This window comes from Coloeus monedula (assembly GCF_965178545.1).
Source record: "Coloeus monedula genome assembly, chromosome: 15".
Classification (NCBI taxonomy): domain Eukaryota; kingdom Metazoa; phylum Chordata; class Aves; order Passeriformes; family Corvidae; genus Coloeus; species Coloeus monedula.
The window spans coordinates 5,008,046-5,035,159 of NC_138795.1; the positions used below are offsets into that span (position 1 = coordinate 5,008,046).

The following is a 27,114-nucleotide window of genomic DNA, read 5'->3' on the forward strand; positions in this document are numbered from 1 at the left end:
CCAGAATATAAAACTACCATATTCTCACCTGACACTCCTAATACTGGCATGTATTGCTTCTGTCTCTTACCCACAATTAAAAAATGGCACCACATTTCTTTAACAGAAGGTCTGGAGCACCCTGTCACTTCAGCTGCAGAAATCTGGGTACAGCTGGGCTGGCAGGTGTCAGCACAGGAAAAAGACTGTATTGAACAGAGAGGTTCATTCCTTTGATTATAACAAGATGATGTTGAATGCCTGACTTGGCATGGCTGTGAATGACTTTTAGTGGAACTAAGGTCAAGAAAGATGGGAACTTATTAAAAATAAGTACATCAGAGAAAGGGAATATGCACACTCTGTGACTACAACTGACTGCAGGTTTAAAAAATACCTAATTCACTCATTAAAACTCAACAGACACCTCTGATTGGACTCCTCATCCATAGGATAAAAAAGGAGGGGCAGAAAAGCAGTGATTGAAACGAAGACCACATCACATCCCTTGAGGTCATCTGTCCCTCATCCCCATGGCACAGACACGACAACTGGTGCTGCCACGTGCCTGCAGAAAGTGCAGGCAACTGCTCTGCTTCCACTTCCCATCTCTTTAAAGGATTTTCACAGGGAGCTGGCAGCTTTGGTAAGCAATTAGTGTATATTACTAAGACACTTTGCAGGGTTTCTACAAGCCAGAAGGAGCCACGCTGGGAGATCTGCTTTCTGCCCTAAATATAGCAGCGCAAGAAATGAAACGCGAGTGCCAGATTTCAGTGGGATTTCCCAGGGTGAAATGCAGTGCACACATGGCTCATTAGAGACCTTTCAAACAAAAACAAGAGCTACAGATTGCACCAGTGTATTCCCTTCCCAGTGCTGCTGCTGAAAACATTTTGGATGGATGGTGGTCATTTCCCCACCATGGATCTCATCATCTCTCCACACTTGCTCTCAGTGAGCATTTCAGCCAGCACCTCCAAAAGGAGCACCAGGGAGAACTGTGACTGAGCAGAGAGTTCAGCCATTTAACTTCACATTTCTTACTGGATGGATGAATTTCAAGAACAGGAAAACATGCAGTGAGGAAAAGGAAAGAGAGCAATGAGCACAACTGATTAGTTTACTCTCATTTACAGGGGTGCAGTTGTCCACCATTTCCAGGTTCCTATGCCATGTTTCCAAAGCTGGAAGCCTGCTTCTGCAAGACTTCAGAGCATGGATGTGTATTTTTTTTCCAGCTCTTTCTGTCTGTAGAGCTCTCTTGGGTCACTGTATGTGTTCTGTACTGCACAAATCCTCACAGCATCTATGTATTTGTTTTAAACTGACAAATTCAGCAGGTGAGTGAAATCCATTTAACATGTCACCTTGCAGATTACTACCAACCCAAAGCAGTAGCCTCTTTTGTTGACTATGAGAGGGAAAAAAAAATTCCAAAAAACCTCCAAATCAGGTCTGACTCTTCTTTGCAATTGCCCAGATACTGTCCGTATTTCAAAGTTTAAATCCCTGTCCTTTGCAGCTGCCTTCTGTTCTTCTCTCACTTACAACTGTGTAACCCCAACTTGATGCCACCCATTTACATCCCCATAAGAGGAGAACCGAGACATGAAACAACTGACTGGCCACTCCATGTCTGTTTAGCATAATTTACAGGCAAAACTGGAATAAACTACCTTCCCACCCCAGATTCTGACCCCACCTAGAGAGCACAGATTTTTGCCCTCAAGGGGGAAGGCATTCCCTTGTGCAGATTGCTCCTGTAGGGAAATCTCTCAGTGCCATGCTGGTGAGTGCAAATTTGTTATGAGCTGCCCTGGCTAGAAGCTGGGAGGCTGGAAAGTCACCACAGTGGTGCTCCTGGGGGAAAGGAGCCAAGGATGCCCCAGCTCCTGCTGCCTCACAGGGCTCCTGACATGGCAAGAACATCAGGGTCTTTATTGGCCTCAGCCTCCCTATACAGAGAATTGTTATTTTAGCCCTGAATATGTAAAAGCTCCTCAATCTCTGCTCAGTATAAAAAGGACTGACAAGGCAAACTGTTCTGCACAAAAGCTTCCTAATAGAAGAAAGGTGTAATGGCAGTAAATGTAGCTCCACTGGGAAGAAGAAAGGAATTACACACATCAGCTTTCTAACATCCAGCCTGCTTCTTGGGCAACGTACAAGGCTGACTCCTTTATGATACTAACAAAGACAAATATCTTTGGTCAATAGGAAACTTCAAATAAAGATGAAATTTGCTTTTCAGTCTATACCTGCTGGTGAACTGAATTGTTCTCCTTTCAGGACAAAGCAGTTCTCTGTAAATCCACCAGATATTTTCACAACTCAGCCATCAGCTGCTCAGACTGAATTTCCTCCCTTCAACAGGCTCAAGGCTTTGCTGCAAGCCTTCCATCAGTCTCTGTTGATGATATCTCCCTGTAAATAAGTGCTTCATTTGGAAGTGGTTTGTGTGCACAATAATGTAATTAGCAGGAATTCCCTTTCTACTATAGAGAGGAATTAAAGACTGTAAAAGGCATTTGATTTCCTCGTTTCCCAGAACAAAATTCGCTAATGTCTTGTTTTGAAAGATTAGTATTTGTTGTCGGAAACAATACCACCCTATTAAATAATCTGAATCAAAATCAGCACCTACACACATCTATATGACTTGCACCTACACGAAATACAAGTACTTCAGGACTCTGCATAAAGAATTAAAACATTTTTTTTAATTCTTAAAATGAAGAGGTGCACTTTTCCAAGCACGTTTGCTTGCTAAGAAGCTAACAGAGGCAGGTCACAAATGTTTTCATGTGTTACCTGTAGCTGCAACTTCAAAAAATATGACAAACAATGTTACCATTTCTGACAATTCACCCGTAGCCATCTCAGAGGTTACCCTGAAAGATTTCAGTCCATCTAGAGATTTTAGGTGTTTCAGTGTACATTAAAGAGAGCCTTAGGGATAATAAAGAGCAGAAATCAGATGCACATTCCTGCTGACTTGTGTGATACCAGGCGTTAATGAACAATGTGAGAACACAGGAAAGCAGAACACTCTCGTGTTTCTCAACTTTGCTATCTTCAGTTGGAAAGAATAAACAGCAGAAAACGGCCATGTCTGCTGCTACAACATACACACTTTTATTTATGTCATGCCTGTTTGCAGATCCACAATACAAGGAGGGATTTAACAGAGCCAAAGGGTGCAAGCAGAAATGTCACTGCCAGAAGATGCATGGAAATGCTGATAGTTGTAATTAGGCAGAATTTGTGTAATTGAAGCGCTGCTTGAGCTGGAGGTGCTGGCTTTATCACGAGGTGACAGGCTCCTCTCCCCAGACATGGGACCCTCGGGCACTCCAGACCCCCCCAGCACCACGGACCTGGGCACTGGTCGGGCACTGCGGGCCCTGGGCAGAGCAGGGCTGGTTCCAAACGCCTGTGCCAGAGTTGGTGGTTTATAAAATGCCACCCCTGCTCTAGGGCACACCCCATGTGCCAGGATGACCAGGGAAAGGCATGAGAAACATACGCTTTTTGCAGCATTGAAAAGTAAGACACACACAGGTGGAGATGCAGGGCAATGTCTAAGATGTTCCCAGCCCCAAAGCTCTCCTGCTGCTCAGCTCTGCACACCTCCAGCTGAGAAAACCCCTCTCTTGTGTTTCACAGGACACACTGAGCCAAAAAGGTGCAGACAGTAATAAGGAAAATACCACTGGAAGTCAAAAATCCTGTACAAAACCAGAAACCATCAGGAGCACTTAGGCAAGAGGGTGCACCTGCAGCCCTGCATCTGTGTCTGTCAGCACAGCAGCTCAGGAACACGGGCTGTGCCCTTGCACTTCTCAGAAGCACACCACAAACCAGCCTTTGCAGTAACGCAACTTTAATTTGAGCTGGTTAACCCACACTGAAGAATCATTTGTAAGGACCCTCAGTCACCTTAATTGCACAAGGATAAAATAATTTTCAGGGACCCTGTGTGTGGGAGCGAACTCTTCAGGTTTGGGGTTTATTTTTTTTTTTTTTTTTTCTTTTCTTGTGGTGGGATGGAAACTCGAAACACTTCAATTAGAAGCAATTACTGGAGATGTAGAGGCTTCTCTGAGGTTAAGCTGCCCTTCATTTTCCCAAGAGAAGCCTTTAATTAAATGCAAATAATCACAAATTTCATATAGTAAATTGCCATAATTTCTCTGTTAGTTACTGGATCTCATTTAAAAAGGAAAGAAGTGGGCAGTAGCACTGGGTGGATGCAAAGTAATGAGAACTCAAGAGGTTAAGGCTGAATTACCTGTGTGAATCTATTCCTCTTCTCTAAGTCTGCCTGCAACCACATTATTTCAGTGCTAACAGGCTGTCCTTCATGCAAGTGCACTGGAGTGTAGTCCCTCAGAAACAGGCCTAAATACAAAATAATTGCCTCAGTCCATCCTGCTGTTGGCCATGGCAGCGGAGGCAGGACAGGTAATGGGGAGGATGCAATTGAAGTGGAAATGGCCAGAACTAAAACTCAAGCTATGATGAATTTGAATGATATATTCAAGCTCATCTCCACGGCAGAGCTCCAGAAGAACAGGCACAGGAAATGGCAGCATGTATTTTAAATACATCTATCAAATGAGGCATGAGAGTGGAGAAGAGCTAATACAGAGAGAATATTTGCCCCTGCAGGAGGGGAAAGACAGACTCTGCCTGGCACTGGGCTGTGGTTCTGGCCTTAAACTCCTCAGTCATCACAGCATCTGACACTTGTAGAAGGTAACTAAAGTAAATGCACAGCTGTGGGGAAAATAGGGCACTTTCCTTTTCCTTTACCCAAACACGAGCTCATCCCAGCAAACAGGCAGGACCCAAAGCACAGGAAGGTTTCTGCTCCTCAGCACTTCCCACTTTTCTCAGCCATTCACAGTTCTGAGAGAAAGTCACCTCCCTTCCCTTTCCATGGGTTATGCTCCAACAGCAGGGGCTCAGAATGCCAAGAAACACTTTCTGAAAAGCTGATGGCTTTGCAGTTCCAGGATGAGTGGAAGGAGGCATGGAGGCTGCTCCAAGCAGCACCTCAGCCTGAAGGCAGCCACGCAGAACAGGTGCTTCAGAGGAACTGTACTTTTGTTTTAGCAGTGGCTGCTGGGTTTTGAAAGCCTCGAAAGTCATTGCTCTCTGCTGTGCAGAGAGTTCAGGAGGGATGTTGGGAAGCTTAGAAAGAAAAAAAAGAACTCAAGGAACAAGAGAAGCAGCAGTAGAAAACTGACTCTATGGCTCAGCATGGCACGTCATTTCTGTGTGGATTCCCAAATTAAATCATTTCTCCTCCTGCACTGTGAGAATATGGGGAAGGATCAGATTGTAAGCTATTCAGAGGACTAACTGATTATCGACGTTTCAGCAGCGAGCTTGTTTTTGTTCTTTCGCACATTTATAATAATACCTTTTACATGTTCTCTAAGAGACAAATCTCTCTCTGCTTCAGAACTGCTAGTCTGAAGATCTTTTGTTGGAACTGAGATGAATGCTAATATGAAATATCTTATTTCTTCAGATAAAAGAGAAGCTGAGAACAATCTGCTCTGGAGGGAGGTGGCAGGAGAGAGGATCTGGGATCGAGAGTTTATGACTCGCCCCCTGCACAGCCCATGCCTGCCCTCCTTGCTGCTCCATCTCACACTGAGCAGCTCCTCCTGGGCTCTTAACGCATCCCATCGTGCTCCCCCCATCGCAGCAGGGACCTGGGGCACCAGCAGACAGGGCCCTCTGTGCTCACAGGCAGAAATGCCTGGAAATGAAGCGTTTTTGTATCCCTCTGTTCTTGGAGACATCAAACAAAGACATAGTGTATTTTTAACGCAATCAGGTATTTTCCTGCTGTGGATATACAGACAACCAGTTACTGAGTCTCAGCTTGCTTGCTTGCTAGCTAGGAAGTTTGGCCCATACAGCAAGTGTGGCAGATGATGGTTTGCCTGCACACATGCACTGAACTGCAGGTATGAGGACATGGGTATTGCTGAGTTTCCTCCAAATCAGAAGTAAAAATTACCAAGGGATGTGTCCTGGAGTATTTGGATGTCAGGGCTAAATTCTCTGGTGTCCAGTAGGAAAACAGCACCAATAAAAAAGTTTCTCTGCTATGGGGACATTTATAACATCCTTCACTCCTGGTGAGTAGTAAGTACAGAATTTATGCAGCAGCTTCTTTCGCAGTAGAAATACCAATAAACGCAGTAGAGATACCAATAAACAAGACTTCTTTGTTCTGCCTCTGAAAAATGTAACTAAATATGTTTGAGATATTTGTTTCTCCTGGATGCATAGTTCCGTTCAGATGGCTTGAGTAACACCTGAGAAGTGAGAGCTGGAAGCCTGTCCATCAAGATGGAAACACAGTCACATAAACCTCAGCTCCTCGTGAAACCCAACCCAAAATATTTGAGGGGAAAGGGCCATCTGCTTTCACAACACTCTGTACACCACAGACTGCCTTGAGCAAAGAGAAAACCCAAAGAATTACCTAAGTGATTGCAGTGCAGCATCTGCAGCTTGGGTTAGTGGCATGAGCAGAGGACTTACTATTTCACTGCTCCTGTTGCTCCCACGGCATTATCTGTTAGCATATCCAATGCCCATGGCAGCCCTCTGAAAAACTCAATGGTTCAGCAGAGAGTAGAGACAGAGAGGTAAAAACATGGGGACCTTTTGTCACTTTTCGGTAACAAGAGTGAAGAAAGCCTTATGTGCTTGTGCTGGCTGAGAAAATGTGGTTATTAGGATAATAAAAATGAAATATTATGAAAGACTGATGTTTCAAAGGTGTAACACTAGAAGAAACTGATGCACTTCAACTCAACAAGCCACCAGTACTAAATCCTTGATGCCCTGGAGAATGCAGCAATGAAGGGGTCAAACTTTCAATAGCTTCACACAGTATCCCATTAAAAGTTACTATATTATTCTAAACTCCAAATGAGTGAAGGCAAAAAAGTACATATATATTTTTTAAGAAGATAAGTAATCCCAGTTGCTTTTCATGCAGAAACAGAAACCCTCCAGGAATGAAATTCGGATCTCTAAAAAGAGTAAAAGAAAAGCATAGAACATTTTATCCTCAACCTAGAAGAAAGCAATTAGAAATTACTGTAAAGAAAACTGCAAATAAAAAGCATTAGGGTGGAGAGCTTGATCCACCGATGTCAGTGCCAAGATTCCTGCTAAATTCCAGCCAGGAAGGATTTCACCCACAGGAACTTCTTCACTTAATAGTACAATCACTCACAGCGCTGCTGGTGTTGTCAGGCCACTACGAGATTAACATCTTTATATCAGAAGATGCAGTCCATGTGAATGAGGAAAGAAGGGAAATACACAAAGCTCTTGGGTCATGCAGGCAGTCTCAGAACAATTACTTGTTCTGTAGAAAGAGCAACATGAATTAGGATGGGAAAATGCACAATTTTGTAATGCACATGTGTGCAAGAGGTTGAGGGAGAGAAAAAGAACTTCACTCTTTCCTTAATAAGGATATAGTAATATTAATTCTAGCTCCAGCCAATTTTAGCTGAGTGATTACAACTGCACCACAAAGCAGAAGCTGAAACGCTGATCAGAGTTCCCTCCCATGCTGGCCTTACCATTGCACCTAAAGAGACCCCAGAGAAATCATGAAAAGGGAATATAAAGAGCACAGTCGTTTTCTTCTGAGCCAATCTCTGATTTGAAAAAAAAAAAGAAATTAGAACAAAGTCTCTTCCTTTAAATCATTAATAGAAGAATCCTGCTTGCTAGGGCAACGAGCTTTCCTAACACCAATCCATCTTTACTGCTGTGTTATTACCCCACTGGTTTCCTGTAATTGAAATGTGGCAGGTAGTTTACACACAAGAGGGAGTAATTGTATTGGAAATAACTGTTCATAACCAAATTTTAAAAGCTCATTTTTCCTAGCAACTTTTAATAAAGAAAGCAAGATAATAATGATATTTAGCATTTGTGCCATCTACAGCAGCGTTTTGTCTCTCTAAATTGCCAACATTTCATTCAACGATGCTAAACCAGACCCCTTCAGCTATAAACAGCCTGAGGCAAAAAAAGGGGAAAAATCTGAACAATTGAAAGTATTTGTTCCTGTTCAATTACAGTAATAAAATATGGCTGAACTTCATGCTAAAGGGTGAAAACCCCATGTGGTTATGGAAGGAGAACCCAGAGGTGGCACGTGCTGTGGTCAGGGACCGCAGCCTGAGCCTGACTGGGCCAGGAGGGGAAGATCCCCCTCTCTGTACCCCAAGAAAGGTGGAAGGGGGTCACTGCCTGCCCCTTCCACACTGCATTCCCTCGGAGGTGCACACACAGATGGCACAAGCAGCCTGCTCAGGCCCAGAAGCAGCACATGGAGTCACAGAATTATTTAGGTCAGAAATGACCTCTAAGATCACTGAGTGCAACCACTAACCCAGCACTGCCAAGTCCGCCCTAAACCCTGTCCCTAAGCACCACAGCTACACATCTGCAAATACCTCCAGGTATTTGGGTGCTCTCCCAGGCTGGAGGAACACGTTAAGTTCGGCTCATGAAGGGACTCCTGAATACCAAACTGCAGAATGCTGTCTTTACAAAATTAATCTGAAGCCTTTACTTTGGATGATTCTTAGAAGACAGTTCTCCAGGAATTTCAAGCCTTGCAGGCTGATTAGGGGGAAGATATTATTTTCCCATTTATTACAGTTTAAAGTCTAGTAGAATCTGCCACTATATGGGACTACAGGATGCTATATGCAAACAGCTCCTGTCTCAAAACAATACAATCCATACAAATCCATACAAAATCCATAAATTCCATACAAAACTAGCAAACAGGAGATGTGGATAGAAACACCGGGAAAGAGCAAAGGAAAAGCAAAAGGTCCTACATGGTTTGATGGGCAGACAAGTAGGTGGGTGTTTGACATTTAAATGCAGCCACAACAGGACACAGTCCTCATCTCTCCTGTTTAAAGCTCTGCCTGCTGCCTAACAGGCTATAAAGGGGTACTAATGGATGGTGCTTCAGACCCCTAACACCCATTTAAAATACCAGGCATTGTGTGTTACCCTTGTGGAAAAAGGTCAATGCACTGTCATTGCCCATTATCAGAGCTTTCTAGCTTTGGACTGCTTAAAATAAGGATATTGGTTTGCTCTGTTTATGTAAGCATATCTTTTTCTTGTAATACTCAGAAACTAATACAACAGGAAGCTTTTTAAAAAATGTTTTAAGCTCACTAGTAATAGCTGAAATAGAGATCCCCAGCACATCATGGGCGTGCAGCATAAAATATGCATGTGCTAATATGCAGAGTCACGGGCTATGCTGCTGCTAAAGCATCACTGGCTGCTAGTGCAGGTGGACCAGAAAGAGGAAGGTTGTTAAGAGCTCTCGTTCCAGCTTTATAATTAAGTTGGGACCTAAAAATCTGTGCATGGGCAGTGCCCACCTCAGCCAGACTGTGCAGCTGGAGGTTGAGCCTGCCACAGCTGGAGATTATGACCACCACAGCTGGAGGTTTAAACCACCACAGCTGGAGGTTTAGACTGCCACAGCTGGAGGCTGAGCCCTCAACCACATTGATGTGACAGCAGGATGCAGCCATCACCTGCGTGGGACCTGCAGACTGAGTGGCTCAGTCACACACACAACCCACAGGCATTAACATCACTTCCTCGAGTATGTGCAAACCACAGACCTACTACCAGGCTTGTCCAAGATCTCAGTGAAGCAGAGCACCCTGTACCTATATATCATGGGAAAGTTGAGGGCTGGATGGAGGTTTCTACCTCAATTAGGTTAGGCCACCTTCAGGGTGCATTTGGGTTTCAACCAAATTGGTGGCTTTGGTCCAGATTCATTCCGTGGTTTGGCTTAAAAATCCGGGCAGGGTTTAGAGGCAGCAGCCTGCCCAGAGCTTCCTGCAGTCCCAGAGCAGCACAGCCCTGAGGTACACAAATGGACCTGGCTATGGGAACCAGCTGTGGGACAGGCAGATGACACTGGAGGTCCCCTTTAGGCCTGCTTTTCATACAGCCTGTGCTGGATAAAGGCATTTAAACTAAATTGAGTATCAAACAGTACATGAGAAGTGAATGATTGTGCCAGAGGACAGAGCAGACCAGCTGTCCCCACGTAGGTGTGACACTGCTTTGACAGCCCTGTGTAACAGGCAATAGCCACACATACATTTGTTTGAGCCTTGAACGTTCAAATAAAAGCAAAACCTAGAATAAATTAGTGAAGCTTGTTAAAAGCCACTGATTGGAAGCTTATGGCTTGATTTCACAGGAGTTGTCTCCTGGAGCACAAGCCAGCAGGGCATACAGAGGGCAGAGAAAGGGAGGTCAGGGCTGGACATGAAAGTGGAGTGGATGGATGCTGCTACAGCAAGCAGGAGGAGGTGCTTTTTTATCCTGAGACTGTCTTGCTTCATCTCCTTCCCCTTCTCCACTCTCCACTCCCCACTATCAGCATTTAAAACACCCCTGAGTTTTCTTGAGCAGGTTTGCTGGGCTCATTAAAATACTGTGAGCACTTATTGGCCATAATGAGCATCATTAAATTCTGGTAAGCGCCAGGACTGTTCTGTGGAGTTGAACAGACTCAGGCTCTGGAAGGAGAGCTCAGGGGTTGGAAGATGCTGGAAATACATTTTCCAGAAGAACAGAAAGACAAACCTTCCTCTCCTTTCTGCTCTGCAAGCACTGGGGTAACTCAGACCTGTTAGCCAGCAGCTATTGCTTACTGACTACTCAGATCATTCCTCTGCCCCAGAAGGACTTCTCAACTCCTTTTATCAGAACAGGAACAAATTAAAGATTTTTCCGTGTTTGCATCTGCTCATTTGATAATTTCCCTACATTTGTTATTTAGAGATAAAAGTCTGCCTCTAAAAACTCACTTAGCCAAGTGGTTTTCTCAGCCTCAGGGAATGGTGCAGGAGGGATTGCAGAGCAGGATCCAAAGCAGCTGGCGAGGCTGCAGGAGCAGCAGGAGATCAGGAGATGAATGGGTGCATATTGGGGCAAGACTCACATTTTACATGCCCAGTTCTTGTATTTATTTCCAGTTGGCTGTGCCAGAAACATTCAGTGTGGCCATGCCTACAACCATAAAGCTGCTCCCACTGCAGGACTCAGCACCACCACCTGTGTTTTTATCACCAAATGCTGCTCATCATCCACCAGCATCAGTAGATATGAATTAACTAAGCCGTACACAAATATACTTTATCCTGGAATAATCCCCAGTAATCCGAGGGCAAGTAAGGAAACAGAATCAGACAAGAAATTGAAGATTAGTGCATCCCCCCAAAAGCCAGGCTGTATCCTATTGGTGGGGGGAGAGAGCTGCTGGAAATGGGAAGTTTCTGCACATGTCCCTAGGAGATGGCACTCCAGCACCTGGCCTGCAAAAGGCAGTGCATCATGAGAGGGCAGTGATGGAGAAAAGAGCAGAGATGTTCACCTGACTTCCCAAGCAATCTGTAGAGAGCTGACTGACCACCACCAAACAGCAAAAACCCATGGGACCGAAGTTATGTTATTAGAAAGAAATAAAGTTGCATTCCTGAAAAGGGACAACTTGAAATTGTTTTGTTTTGTTCTTGGGTTGAGCCCCACACCACTGCCTGTATGATGAGCATATGCCCAATTCTTCCATCCCCTCAGAAACACCTATTTCTCAACTCCATTAATATAAAGACCATAGTTCAGCATGAAATGGGTATCAAAATGGCATCAATTTCACAAGATTAAATAACTGGTCTGGTTAAGCATTAATTGGTCCACTTTGGCCACTCTTTGCCCACCCACAGGAGCTTTTTGTGGATTACTGCTTCATAATTGCTTGCTCCCTATGCACACAGGCACTGCAATCTTCTGCACACCTTGACAGCAACCTGGTTAGAGAAAATGAACGCTACACGTTCCCCTGACACAGCATTTTATCTGCTGGGTACAGGAAGCCAGAGATTGTTTATTCAACTTCTCATGGCCCATTAATAACATAATGCTGGCCACAGCTGTTCAGGACTGCACAAGACCAGAACAGAGAAAGAAATGTCAAAAGACTTCACACATGCTGCTCATATCAGAGGTGGCTGGGAAGGTCCTTGAAAGTTGTCTAGGGAAGTATAGCTTTACAGCTCCCTCAGGAAGTAAGACCAGGATTAAAGCCTCAAGCTTGATTTCTCCTGAAGACTCAAACAAGGTGGCAAGGACGACTTTTGAGGAAGAGGGGACTGATAATTTCATTTTCACTCTGCCTCACCAAATTACCTACTGACAAACAAGGATTTGCCATATATAAAGGCTCACAAGCCCTGGAAGTGGAAAGCTAATCCTGGCCAGGGAGTCTGTGCAGCAAGGGAGAGCTGCTCCAGGACTGACATGCACCGAGCACAGCACTACAAGGATAAGGACATGCTCCACCTAAGTTCCACAGCCAGGGAGACACCTTGTAAATTTGATTTCATGAAGCTTCCAGAACTACATCGTTACAGAAAAATATGAATTTTCCCAAAGCAAAAAGCAAATCAAGTTTCTTATCTTCCCAGTCATGGAGAAAAAGTCTAAGAAAGGCTCAAACCCATTCCAGTTCAAAATAAGTGAGTTCATTAATTTTAAAACACTTTACAACTGAAAATTGGGAAAGGGTGGTGTATATTGCTTACATAAATACATGTATATATACACATATAGCAGATAAGAGGAATGTGATTTGCAATGCTGAGCTGATTCCTCAGCTTGGCAATGTCCAGCAGAAAGAGAGGATCATTGGGTACATTTGCTCCTCTCTATAAAAGGACTGTCCATAGCAACAAAACACTCCATTACTGAAGCCGTATCTGAAGTCATGCTCAGAAGAAAGACCAGCACCCTCCCTCATCTTCCCCAGACCTTCCAGGGTAACCCCTACTTACAATTGTGAAGTTCATAACCTTCAGAATCCAGATGGTCATAGCAAGGTTCACCAGGATTAAAATCATTAGGAGCAGCACAAAGAAATAGAGGCACCTCTTCCTCCAGCCATAAATCCCCACTTTGTATACGTGGGGTCCTTCCGAGGTCTGCATGGTGCTGCGGTGCGCGTACTGTTCCTGAGGCATCTGAAATGACCACAAAGAGACAACCACGTGTATTCAGGGGCAGGAGAAAGCCAACGATAAAAACTGCTCCTGTCTCTGCCTCTTGGAGGGTTTTGTTTTTTTCAGAGTTTACCAGCTGGGCAGCAGCTCTTTGGATACCTTGGTTATTTTTCCTTCTGCTTGCTGTGCACAGTAACAGACCAAAAGAGAAGCTGATGTGTTAAATGTGTATGAATATACTTATAAATACACGTAGGCACGCTGTCTAAAGGTATCCTATGGAAATCACTCTGGAGTGACTCTCTTCACTGCCCCAGGTTTTGCAAGGCAGGCACTCCAGGGCCTCTGAGGATCCTGAGGGGAAAATTTTGCATGCATTTGGTAAAAGCAGTTGAGTTCAGCAGTTTGTTTGGAAGATGCAATATGACTTCTCAGAGGTTTCATTTAAAAAAAAAACAAACAAACATCTCAAGTAAAATCATTCCTGCCAACCAAAGAAAAAAATGCAAAGGGGAAATGTTTGCCTTTCCCCTTCCTACACCCCAGTCTCGCCTAAGTTTAGTAAACCTGAAGCAAGGTTCTCCAGCTGCCACATCCCTAAACAATTATCCCCAAGTATCTATGCCGGGTGGGTGAGCAAGCTTGGACAACATGGAAGGAGGGAGGGAGGCAGACAGGCAGGCAGTGCCCTACAGCTCCCCATGGTGAGCACCACTCCCACACCCTGGTACCCAGCTGGCTCAGGGCAGTCAGGGATTTAGCTGCCCTCGCCAAGGATGCAAAGAGATGAAAGCTTTTAAAGGGCATCCCAACCAGCTGGGAGAGGGGTCCGGAGCACAGCCACCCCCTCAGGGGCTGCGTGCACACAGGAGGGGATTGTGGAGGTATTTGCTGCCACAGGAATGAAAGTATTCATGTTCTCACCCTTCATATTCAGGTTGAGGAAAGCCACTTTCACGGGCTTCCCCAAGGATCAGTTTCTTACATTTTCAGCCTGTTTTCATGCACAGACTGAGGAGATCATCTCTAGTAACACAGTCTGCTGAAAGTTTTGCATTTTAGACTCTAGACAGGTAAGAAGCCACCAAACATGTTCTTGCACTACTGATTCAATGCCACGAGTGTCTTCCTCAGGGTTGCTGGCACCAATGTTTGTAAGCAGTGAATTACAAAATTTCCATCCCAGGAGGGAACAGTGTGAGCTCCCCTGTGGGAGTGTGATCTGCCAGTCTGGAATGAGGCAGTGGCAGGAATGAGATGCTCGTCACGGAGGGGAGCTGGGTCACCAACAAACACATGGACTTGGAGCAAAGCAGACCTTTTCTCATGCTACAACCATGCCAATCTGTACAAAGGGAGAACGTGAACAACAATGAATTATAGAGTTTCTACTACCTGGGGGAAATTATAACTGCAACTACTGTACAGTCAAGGATTTTATTGCCTAATATTTTAACAGGGTATCCTGGAGAGCACATATTAAATGCAGCCTCTCCCTTGGAGAGAACGAATAAATTGCATTGCTAACCCTCTCAAACTATGGAAGAGGTTTGACCAAGGAAAAACAATATGAAATACCCAGCTAAAAATACCCCTTTATTGCAAAACTTGTTTATTCACTGTATCTCTTTGCTGCTCTCACTGCTTTTTTTCTTTACTTGCAATTTCTAGGATGGAGAAAATAGCATATCCAGCTGGGGCAAAACTTTACAAACATCAAACGAATTTATAGCAACAGAACACAACCACAAAGAGCAACTTGCATCCATACAGTAGCCTGGTTTTGAGAGTATCTCTGGTTCTGATAAAATATTTAACTCCCAGCTGCCCTAACAGAGATAGAGCAACTAAAGTACTACAGCAGGTGTGACAAGCAAGACTCAGTAATACAGTATAAATTCACAGCAACAAAATAACATGGCAATTGTAGATAGCATGTTCTTTATATACAAACTCTCACACAGCCACACTTAAGCAATATATGGTTTCCAGCTAGCTTTTCCCCCCAAAATGTAAATACTGCCAAAAAAATTGCTCATGTCTGTAGTTCTCCAGGAAGAGAAGACAGAATGATGGACACAGAGTGCTGAGGTGTGTTAAATAAGCAGAATAAGAAGGTCTGCAAGGCAACCACACTTGGAACCAGCTATCCACTATCAATAATCTGTACTGTGTGGGAGGGAGAAGTATGCTAGTCATAATCTACATTTTGGCAACTTTTCCTGACTCAAACAGTAAAAAAAATTAAGGCACCAGAAGAAAAAAGTACTGCTGTGAAAGAATATCCAGTGTCTGCGCTTGCTGGTGACACCTCCCCCCTTTCAATTACTGAACTAAGGGGAAAGGCTGCTGCTGCTTAATAGGATTTTTTGCTGCTTCTTTAGGAAAATATTAGGAACCACCACTTAATTCTGAGACAGTGGAGAAAAGATAATACTGAAACAAATACAGAAATTGGAAAAGAAGCACGCCTTCCAAAGGTCAAACTTCAAAGTGCCTTCCTGACCTGAGAGGGCTTAGAGACACAAGTGCACAGCACTGGATCACCACCAGCGCATGGACAATCCTACCTACAACAGAAAAAAATGCAGCTGCCAAATCTTTGCAATTTAGCCACAGACAACATGACCATGACTACAAAAGTACAGCCTGGAACTTGGGTACTTCTCCAAGGATTTCTTGGTACTGCACAAAAAAAAAAAAAAAAAAAAAAAAAAAAAAGAAGTAGTAAGTTTTCGCACAAGAGCTGCACACAGAGTCCTTATATACACCAACACTGCAAACAGGGCCTGAGACAAAATCCAGTCCACTTAGAAAAGCTATTCATCCTTTTGCTTTAGCATACCTTAGAGATACAGCCCATGACAAGAAAGATTTGGTTTTTTAAGAGCATTGGAAGAGCCCTGTCACCCCGCCCGCTGATCCGCACAGGCTGCTGGCAGAGTGCTCCTGCAAAGAAGCTTCAGCACTTTCCTTCAGCAGAGTTGAAACCAGGCTCAGCTGAATGGCACCAGAAAGCAGAACTGGCTCTGAGCTTTCAAAGCTCATGCCAGACCTCACCATTTAGGGCAAATCTTTGCTCCATGCCTCTCTCCCTCCTTCTACCACGTCCTTCTGCCCTGGCAGCAAGTTCCTCACTCAGGGTGTGCAACGCACATTAACAATTCCTCAGGCAGAAAAGTGTGTTACATGCACAGGGATGAATTAACACCTTTCCCACACAAACACTGGTGCTGTAACGTTCCCTGGCCCCGCTGCCTTTGTAGGCTCAGTGAGGGCCATGAGTAGGGTGAGGTATTACATAAGGAATCAATAATGCTTTTCTGCCGCGGGGGTCTCTTTGATCAGCACTTGAATGATGTGTGTTTAGCAATAGAACAATTTCAAGCTGAAAGAGGATGCAATCTGGGAAGGCAGCTTCTGTCTTATGGGGCCTCTTGAAATTTGCTGCTGGAAATGTCCTGGAGCTCACGGAATCAGCTCACTGCAGCAGGAACGGCCCTGAGCCTTGCACAGCCAACACAGCATCTCCCCTCCCTGCCTGCCTGCACATAACTGAGGTGTTACAGCCTCATCAGAAAAACCAGGAGCATCTGACCCCAGGCTGACCTGAAGCACGGTGATGGGAACACGTATCCGGAGATGAGAGAGGGGTTCAAATTCCCTCATGTCTTGGACCTACATCTCCCACATCTGCCCTCTCTTTGTGTCCCTATCACCAACATCCTCTTCTCCTTCTCTTTGTTTTCTGAAATAAAAACCTTTTCTTTTGGGCTGAAATGAGGGGAAAAAAAAAGCCCTAAAAACCTTCAGAGGTGCTCTCTGCCATATCACTGGAAGGCACTGTACTTGTATTCACCAGCTGTAAATGCTCTGCAGATTCATCCTCTTTAATTTCTCTGTCTTTTAAGTGCACAGTATCCACCAGGTTCAAAAGAACAGACATTTCTGGAGCGTGACTGAGAACAAAACCTGGCATGAAGAAGAGTGTTTGGAGCCATCTATCAACAAGACATTTTGCGTCTCTGCTCCCCATAAAACTCTCTCAAGTTTGACACCCCCAGGTCTGTTAATCCACCAGAAGCACGACCCAAAATTGATTTATGGCCCTTCACATGGGTCAGACCACAGCCTGGGTCCCCATAAAAAGGATCAGGCTCTGGAAAATGACTTCTCACTTGCAGCATGGCTCAACTCAGCAAGGGCTGAGTACTGGGGAACAGTCCCCAGGATGAAATACTTGGTGGGATAGTTAAATCTCACAGCACTTTTCTCCAGGACCATCTAAGCCATGAACTTGGCCTCTGTGACTGTTATTGGTGTCCCCAAAGCTCAAATTATTTGCTCTCTGCTTGTCCCCCTTTTCTGTCAACAGTGCCTATCCCTCCATATGGGGAGCAGCTCTTCCATGAGTTGGGAACACCATCACCACGCAGTGCCCCTTCCTCGGGTATCACTGCTATCTGACACATGGTCAGAGGGACAAAACATAAAAGTAAACATCCTAAGGAATGTTCTTTTCTTTTCTGAGTAGTCTCTATCAGTGGGGTACACCACATGCAGTGTTATTCAAACATCTGGCCTGATTCTGGCAAACATAAGCACATCAACAAGCTTTTTTTGATCTGTACTCTATCAGGGCATACTCTGCCCAGTCCACTGGAAAACATCTCTCTTCCCTCTCCTATCTTGTGCAAGTTGGACTCAGCACAGGCAGCTGGGGAGACCTTGGGGATTCATCTCCTGGTAAAGCATCTCACTGAGATCCCTCAATGCTCCAGGCTACTCCCCACCTCTAACATCTTGAAAGCTCTCATAATTTCCCCAGCTGTTTGGGCTGGCAGCATTTTGACAACAAATGTGCTTGAAGATAAGTGCAATGCAAGAACCTCAGTTTATAAACCAACAGCTTGGAGCAGATGGACTCAACCAAAAGCTGAACGTGGGACTGTCCTGCCCCTTCTCTGCATTCAAGGAGCACTCACAGTAAAACTCTAAACCTATTAGCATTTGCCAGAACTAACCAAAGTAACAGGCAGCTCCATCTCTGAATACTATTTCCTAAGCTAAAAGTGCTATTTTATTATGCTGCAAGAGTCTGTGAGCAATGTGGTGTCACTACTGCTTCTCTTCTCTGAGAAGAACAGAAACACATCTGCTTTCCTATTTACGACAGTCTCTTCTAAATTTTACACTTTTTAGCTGATAGTCACCTTGTCTCAATACTTTTTTCAGAATTAAGAAGAAAATGGAAAGCTAGCAAGGAAGAAAGTCTCTGCAGTGAGTCCTTTTACATATCAAGCTAGTCAACAGAGAATGTCTTTCACAAAATGCCCCACGATTTGTGGCGATAAATTCACGCTGCATGCAAACACCACACCAGCTTTGCTGCATTCACACGCCGCTTCCTTTGCGCCACTCAGATGTTGTGAAGCACTCACAAGCCTCTGTCCATCGGTGCCAAGTTTAGAAAAGCTCTTTCCCACCAGAGTGTCTCAAAGCAGGATGAACAAATATGAGAACTACACCGAAATAGCCAGCAGCAGGTGTGACTGCAGGAGGCTGTGGGGACAGCGAGAGGGATATAATCGACTGAGCTCGAATCAGAAAGCAAGCCACAGGAGGTGACACTTTGCAGACTCCTGCCCCAACACACTCTCACCCCACAGCACCAAGAAAGAGCTGTGGCTTGTAGGAATGTGCAAAGCAGGATTGTAATATGGATTTATACGGCTGGAACCCAACCAGCATGGCACAAATGGAGAACTGTGGGCTTAAGCATGTGCCAGGATCCAGAGTGCAGTTTCTGCAGTGATCCTGCTCACAAGTTAAAATTTATTCTGCTGCATCGTCCCTCTACCATCTTCCCTCCACATGATGTGCCTTCTGTGCTAATCCATTTGTTCTTTAGCCCAGACTCACTTGCTCTCTGGTTTGCTCCTGGGAAGGACCAGGAGAAGGGATACCTGTATTTAGGGTATGCTAATGTCTCTCCTATCTATCTGCTTCCAAAATCAAGAGGTTCTCTCCACTCTGCCCACACATGCACACATTCTTCAGTCCTGCTGGATTCAAAGCTTGAATGCTTGACCCAGGTGGAGCTGCACAAAGGTCAATGAGGAGGCTCAGGAGGAGCTGCCAAAGTTAGGGAGGAAACACCAGCTCCCATGGCCCTGGCTGCTGCTGGCTAAGATGGACACATTCCAGCCTCTTCATATCTCTACCTCTTCAACACTGACAGTCAGATTTGGGAGGTGGGATTGCTGCATGAGCAGAGGCAGGAACTTCAGTTTTATTTTATTTTTAAATAAGCTTATAACTAGCAGTGAAGAAGATAATAGGCTGACTGGTTGTCTAAGTTAGCTGCTGACAAAAGCAATAGAGCTCCAAGTCTGCAGGGTAAGATGGCAGCCTGTGAAGGCTCACGAAGTTCCAGATCACATAAGACCTTTATTTAACACAGTATTTTCCCAGCAGGTGTATTTTATGCAAAGCAAATTCTGAGCTTATCAAGCCTCTTCATTTTCATCATATGCCTCCCCCTTCCACAGCTCATCTCGGTCCTTCCTCTCATTCCCTTTGCCCCCATCAGCCTCCAGGAAGCCTCAGGACATCCATGTCACCTGTAGGATGCCCTTCCTGCACTCCAAACTCCACTGGACTCAAACCAACTTAACACTCTTCAGCAGCGTTACTGGGAGACAGCTCTGGTCCTGCCACATTCTGGGGCTGTCGAACTTTGGTGGGAAACCTCCCCTTGTCCCTGAATTTCTGGGTTGCCAAGATGAGTGGCTGTTTGAGCCCTGCGTGGGCAGCCCTGCTGGATACAGGCAAAGCAAACCATGAGCCTGCTCCCATGAACCGGTCGGAGATTCTTCGCACCGTCCCACTGTATGATTTAATATCCTTAATTCATTCCTCACTGAAAGAAAAAAAAAACCACCACCACCACCACAAAACACAGCTAAAAAGCACTTTCAACACATCAAATAACATTGCTCTGAAAAGCCAAGGCAGAGGCAGGGAAGTTTGTGAAGCGACGCAAGGCGGACTCCTCCTGACACCTCCATCCCTTGACGAACGCGCGTTCCCGAATCCCAAGCCCAAGCCTGCCATATAAGGTGCTGATATCTCTGCAAAGGCAAGACAAGCTTTAATGCTGCAACTAAAAGGATGAGAGAACATTGCCTAAATCTGGCAGGTCCCTAAAGAGAGAGCGAGCTTTTCATCATAAATGTTTCTTCAGTTATTTGGGGAAAGAAACGCAAATCAGAAGAGAAGTTGCAGATAGAACAGCCCCTAAATTAATGTTTTTCCTTCTAATCTGCGCTACGTGGCTCCTGACCATGCTGTCTGTTGCAGTTCACTCATGCTTTATAAAATACAGGAAAAAAATATGCAGAAAAATCACAAGGCAATGATTATTACTGAGTTACTGCCTCTCTTCACAAGCTCTCTGTACCAGGAATTGGCAAACAACCCCCAGACAAACGTGCTTTCAACTCATTAAACAACTACAATACAATGCACTTATAAATGTATTTACTGTGACTGAGTTGCATTTTTCATCCGAATCTCTGAGTGACACGTGGTCCAGAGCCAACCTTTCAGTAGCTTCAGGTTACACATGTACTTACTCCCCAAAATGAAAAAGTTGGGGATTATTTGGGTGCAGCATTCCCTCAGCCAGAGACGCGGCGCGGGCGTTGCTTTGCCTGCAGCTTTACTATCGACACAAATTTAGCCAGAAACCACCACCCAGCCTCAGACTGCTCCCAAACCTTCGCAAATATGCCACAACTTCCCATTCTCGACTTTTTTTTTTTTGCTCTAAGCAGCAGCCTGAAAGCAGAAGCCCCTTTGCAGAGGCACAAAAGGAAGGCAAATCCACGCGACGGGACGGAGCAGGGCAGCTCTTACCTTTCCCTCGGCGATGGATGAACGCCCGGAGGGTGCAGGAGGCTGGGGAAGATGCAGCTCAGTGTTAGGAGCAGCACGAGGCCTGGCCTGTGCTCATGAGCTGCCCCTGTCAGATTTTCCAACAGCAGAACTGCAGCCAAGTCCCTGCCCATGCCTGAAGAATTTCCTGAACAGCATTCTCGTTCTTTTTCTAACTGCTTTGAAACCACACTGTCTGTACTTCAATAAGGCTTTGTCAGGCCAAGTTACAGCTACTGGGCTGGCTCCAGCAAGCAATTGAAAACACATGTGTTTTGCATTAAAAGCCCCCTTCTGCCTGCACACATTCCGACACAGACACCCCCATCCGCACCCAGCCCCGGAGCCTGCCTGCCTTGCCTTGGCTGCTCCAGAGCCAGCCATTTCGGTTAAAAAGAATAAAAAAGGATTATGTTGGTGGAGATTTTCTTTGGGAGAAGGAAAAATGGGGTGGGAGGGATCCCATTCTCATGGACAACACCTCGCCCTGCCTCCCGTGCTTTGCCAGTGTCAGCGGATCATGGGTGCCCAGGTTAACAGCTGGCTTTGCTAAACCCCAACAAGCAAGGAAGCACAGGAATTAAAATTTCAGTTCACCACTACTCTCCTCTTACCTTTGCCTCTGTCTCTTCCAAAACTGTGAGAAAAGAAAGCATATTTTTAGCATCTCTAGACTCAGTTCAACACATCAGAACTGTATCCTAATCTTGACACATACTCCTGTATCTGGTTATACTAAAAATAATACAACTATTTTTGAGTACTTTCATCCCTCTCTGCTTTCCAGCTGTCCTAACCCTTATAACCCAAAATATTTTAAGCACCTTGCATCTCTTTTTAAAGAGCATTAACACCGCTCTGGCACTGGCTTAAGGAAAAGAAACAGAAGATATAATATTATACCTTTAATCAGAACGGGTCCCAGTTCTTAATATCTGTAATCATTTCCAGGCAGCACCATGGGTCAAGGCAGCGACCGTGGGCTCTGCAGCTGGGGATGCCCTGTGCCTGGCATGTGCCTGTGAAGCAGAGCTGGAGTAGATGTGGAAACGCACATGGATGTCCCCCTGATTCCACCACAGCTAAGTCCCACCAAAGATGAAACAGAGCAGCAGAGTTGTCAAGGTAACAATATAGAAAAGAGACAGTTTAAAGAGAGAGAGAGAGATTTTTCCCTCCTAATGTTCCTTTTCAAACCGTGCACTCCACTTCTCTGGGGTTATTCTGTTCTGTGGTTTGCAGTGGTGTGGCGGGCAGGTGAAGTGTTTACAAGGGATAAATGCAGTGGTGACAAGAAGCAATGAGAGCTCTGATGCAGTGCTCTTTGAAGGCAGAGGAAGTCTGCTGCCTTTCATGGGCTGTGGCTTCAGTCCATGGCAAGGACTCAGTCACCCACAGGAATGCGAGATCTGCCTTTCGCCCACCAGCAGTGAGATCCTCCAAACCCCCAGTGGGATGCCCACATGGAAGGCCTGCAGTTCATCCATCCAACCTCTCGTGAGAGCTGCTGTGGCTACACCATGCGTGGCTCTCACCTGCACTTTTTCCTGCTACCAAAATGCTCTTTCCTTCCTCCTGCACAGAGCCACACGTTGGTCAGCAGTACTGCCCACATGCACAGGCCAGATGTGGGCAGCCTGGACCAGCCCTCCAAGCTGAAATCAGCGGGGATGGATCCAGACTATGATGCTATTTTGCAGAAGACAGCACAGGATGAAACCACATGTTCATCCTGCCTCAGTTTGCAAGAGTTTCAAACAAAAGGCAAGCACGCACACACAACCCCTGGTGATAGCATTTCACATCTATTTGCACAGCTTGTGACGAGTCAGTTTGTGCCAGAGCAGAAACCACAGGCCTGTGGATCACATATCAGAAGAACTGTCCATGCAGCTGAGAGTCTCCTCAACGAGCTGCCACAGCCATGATAATACTCTTTGGGTTGGCAACCAGTAACAGCTGAAACCAAAGGCGCCTAACACCTTCAGAGTCTCTTGGTATAAATAGGCTGAAACAGAAAAATACGAACTGCAGACTCACATAATTAGATTTTCAGTTGTGCAAGATAATCGGGCATCTGCAGGGCTGTTTGCAAGATGATAGCAGTCCGTGCCTTCTGTCTCAAATTTCCCCGTGGTCTTTATTCAGCAAACCAGTTATGGATGGGACAGGCTGTAACTTCAGTGGATCACCGTGTGTTTTGAGTTAAGCACATGCTTTAGTGCTTTGTGGCCCAGGACTTTTTATGGCAGCCTGGCTGTGGCAGGATCATTAGTCAAATCATTTAAAACATGGCAGTACAGCACTTTGAGATTACTCAGTTCTTTACACCAATACAGTAAATCAGTGGGTTTCAAATTTTTCTCACTGTGTGGACCCCTAAATATTTGACAAAGGTGGTGCATAGCCCTGTAATCATTTCATAGAGAGAGATTCCTATGTACCTTACAAAAACCTCTCCTTACTTGTCATTTTTCCCTTGGGAAGAGTCCCCAGGCCTCCCATATGTCTGTGGACCACAGGCTGGAAACCGCTGCTGGAAATAACTTAATCCCTTATTAAAAATCTAAATGATCTCTTCTGTTTATGTGATGTACTTTCTATCTTCAGAATATTTATGCAAGCTAGCAGCACGCTGGCAGGTAGAGACATGGGGAGGTGACAGCATTAATACTGCATTTTTTCCACTGGCATAATTAGTAGGCCAAGTCTATAAATATTTACATTAAATCTGTCAGGCATCACACCAACCTCACTGATAACTTCAGGGGTGTCTTACTGTAAACTGCATTAATGCCTCACTATTTTGCCATCAAGTAACACATAAAATGCTCCTTCAAGCTAAGCCACTTTGAGTAGGTTGTTTTTATCTCTTTCTCATTTGGGTGCAGGGTTTAAAGACGCTTCAAGCATCAGAACTGTGGCTCAGGGACTGTTCTATTTTTCTGTTATTGAGCTATCATTTGTATTAGTGCCAGCGCTACCAAAAATATATGAACCTTGCAAGCATAAACCTTAAGTTGATGTCGACATAACTATCTGCCTAACTGCTATTATTCCTCAGAACTGGCAGGGTTATGAGGATTAAAAAAACCTACCAGAGCTCTTTGTGAAGATGAAAACAAATTAACCCCCCTCAAAGCTTCGGTATCTTTGCAGCTGGAGACTGCAACATGTAGGGACTTCCATTTTGTGCAGAAGATCCAAGACACCTCAATCCATGAATTTCTACATAAAGAAGAGATTTACAAAAGACAGTAAAGTTCCTTCTCTACCATTTATACCTGCCCTGACTTTTGACAGCATTTTCTAGAAGCAGCTAAAATTTATTTAGTGTGCTGAATTATCAATATTCATAATTAATTTCACTTAACAAATAATACCTATTTGCATACAAAATGAAACTTGAGATTTTCATGCTGTGCAGATTTCCAGGAACCCAGTCAAGCATTCCCCAAACCTTTCTAAAAAATTCAGGGCAAACCAAATATGCAGAAAAATCAGCACGTAAATGCAGGTGTGGGTGCACCTGGAGTGGAGGAAGAAGTCAAAATGAAAATTTTATTATCTGAAATAATTAAGAAATCCCTTGATTTGAGCTTTCCCTCCAAATGGCTTCTTTTAAAATCCATTAAATCTCTTGAAGTATCACAATAGAATAAATATAAATGTTTAAGTATTTTTAATGTCTCAACTGAAAGAAATCATCCACCAAATTATTATTTTAAATCGCCCTCAGCTTTAAGAGTCTTTTAAGAGATCTCTCAAGTACCTGTGTGCAAAGGGAGAAGCCAAGACTCATTTCAGCTCCATCTCCTTAAATGCAGAATCGAGGGAGCTGATGGATTAGAAAGTTAACTATTTTGGGTCAGGAACAGCAAGCTGAGGGAAGGCAGCTATTGGCATTCCTGATGGATTCACCCAGCCCTGAGCACCCCAAGAGGATGAAGGGCAGTGTAATGAGACATGGAGGGGGTTCCCCAAACTTTTGTAGGTAGTGGCAGTTGTTGTAGCGGCGGAATGCTTCAGTGAAGGGAGAAAACCCTGCCCTGTGTGTGTGTGCAGGGAGTGAAGGTCTGACTTGATGGCAGGGAGCAAAATCCTGTTTAAGTGCTGGGAGTGCTGAAGGCACACAGGTCATCAAGTAATCACACAGGGCTGAGATGGACTTGTCGGACAAGTGAAAAGGAAATGGGAGAAAATGAAATGTGTGTGTGTACAAGACCGTGTGCTGGAAGCAGCCAGACCTGCAGTGCCCACATCCCCCCTTACATCCTCACCCACTGCCCCAGTTTCTTCACAGGAGATAAATGTGGCTACATTCTAGGAAGAAGCATAAATATAGGGTCAGTCATGAGATGCAAGGTCTGCTAATTCTTGGAGACTGAAGAGGGGCAGAGCTGCTCTCGTAGACAGGCGTTCCAAGGATGCTCTGAATGTCATGCAGATGAGAAACTCCAGGAACAGCAGAGGTGACCCTGGAGACCTTGATTCACACAACACTGAGTTATTTAGATCTGAGTACTAAATTTTCCCCTTCTATTCATCCCAGACTTTGCAAACAGTACAATAACATAAACAAATCAAAGGAAACACAACAGAAAGGTCCTGGTTTCATGGTAATGTTACAGGTGAGCTGGGCAACAGCAGGTTAGGGCAGGAGTCAGTGTTGCTTGCACAAGGCCAAAAACACAATGTGAGTTCAAGTGAAGGATTGAGCTTTTATGAGAGGCCAGATTCAGAGAGCTGCTGCTCAGGGTCTGGAGCTCAGAAACATTCATATCTCTGCTGCTGCTATGAGACAAGGATCAAAGTGGCAAAAAGTCATCACCAAAGGCACCTTTCATTGTACAGGCTCAGGAGAGCTGTAGGCAAGGGAGGGTGGAGGATGGAGGTACCCAGCATGCCAGAACAACAGCAGGCTCACGCTTACCTATGCACACATTGATGTGCAACATCTACACTGAGAGCAGCCTTCTCCTAAGGCTCTTTTCTCCTTAGGGTCCAAACCTGCAGACTCCCGGAGCCCATTTGCAGATGGCAGTGTTCCCAACCCAAAAGCTCTGTGCTGTGCTCCTTTCCCCACAAAAGCTGCAGCAGTGTTTACCTGTCAGCCAAAAAGCCACAGCCAGGACCTCTCCCAGCTCACCCCTCTACCCCAACTGCTGCTTTGTAATTATTTTGATGATTTCAGCCATTTTCAGGCTCTTCTCAGGAACAATTTAAGGCCAGCAGAGCTTGTTAATAGGTAGAACAGAAAGTGTTCCTTTTCATTTCTCTGGCACCATTAACGTAATTATCCTGAATAATTCTTAAACTACATGGGCTGTAATTTCCAGGCAATATTACTATTACAGAGCCCTGTTCTTCCAGCCAGCATGTGTCATATTTCCCATCCAGAGGTTATTTATCAATAATCAGAAAGGTCTTAATTTACAAACAATAGGGTCTCTTCATTTGCAGCATGACAAGGGAGCAGGATGGGTTTTATCAGGCAAAAAGATCCGCCATGTCCCTGGCTTCTACTCCTCTGGCATAAGAAATTCAAGGGGAAAGAAAAAATAACACTGCAAAGATTAATTCCATACAGATATGAGAGCAAATATTCAGTTGGCAAGGCCAATAATTGTTCTTCTATTAAAGTCTTAACAGTATCCAAATTCATTACTCTTATCTCAGCCTTGGTTCTTTCAGAAATCAGGTTCAAGGCACAGAGCTGCCCTCTGAGCTTTGCTTAAATATGTGCCCTGACCACGGCACATTGTCACCTCAGCCTGCAATAATCATCTTCTGGGGGAACATTTCAGTTTCTGTGCTAGGTCTGTTGTGGTGGACAGTTTTTGAGCATGGACATGCCACCCTTACATTTGATGCAGAGCAGTTTCTGGCCAGGCAGAGCTGTTCAGCAGCATGTGCTCATCACAGCCTTTCCCTTTCCACTCCTGACTATTTTTATTCTGTCAAGAAAGAAGCTCTGCTTGTTCTTACACTTAGGTATCCTATTATATCACAAAGTTTAACACCACCCAATGCTCCCAAATTTGGCTCCACAGAACAATTTCCGTAGGCAGCAGATCTGTATTTT

The 27,114-nt window shown here is 44.8% G+C and overlaps 1 protein-coding gene across 6 annotated transcripts in view; it reads right to left on the reverse strand.

Annotated features, from left to right (window-relative positions):
- Positions 1-27,114, reverse strand: part of SGCD (sarcoglycan delta) — a 328,100-nt gene that overhangs the window by 116,336 nt on the left and 184,650 nt on the right. For all 6 annotated transcript variants that reach the window (XM_082291568.1, XM_082291572.1, XM_082291567.1 and 3 more), the window contains one exon: positions 12,927-13,112. In XM_082291568.1, the coding sequence (XP_082147694.1) occupies positions 12,927-13,112 (186 nt within the window). The remainder of the gene's footprint in view (positions 1-12,926; positions 13,113-27,114) is intronic.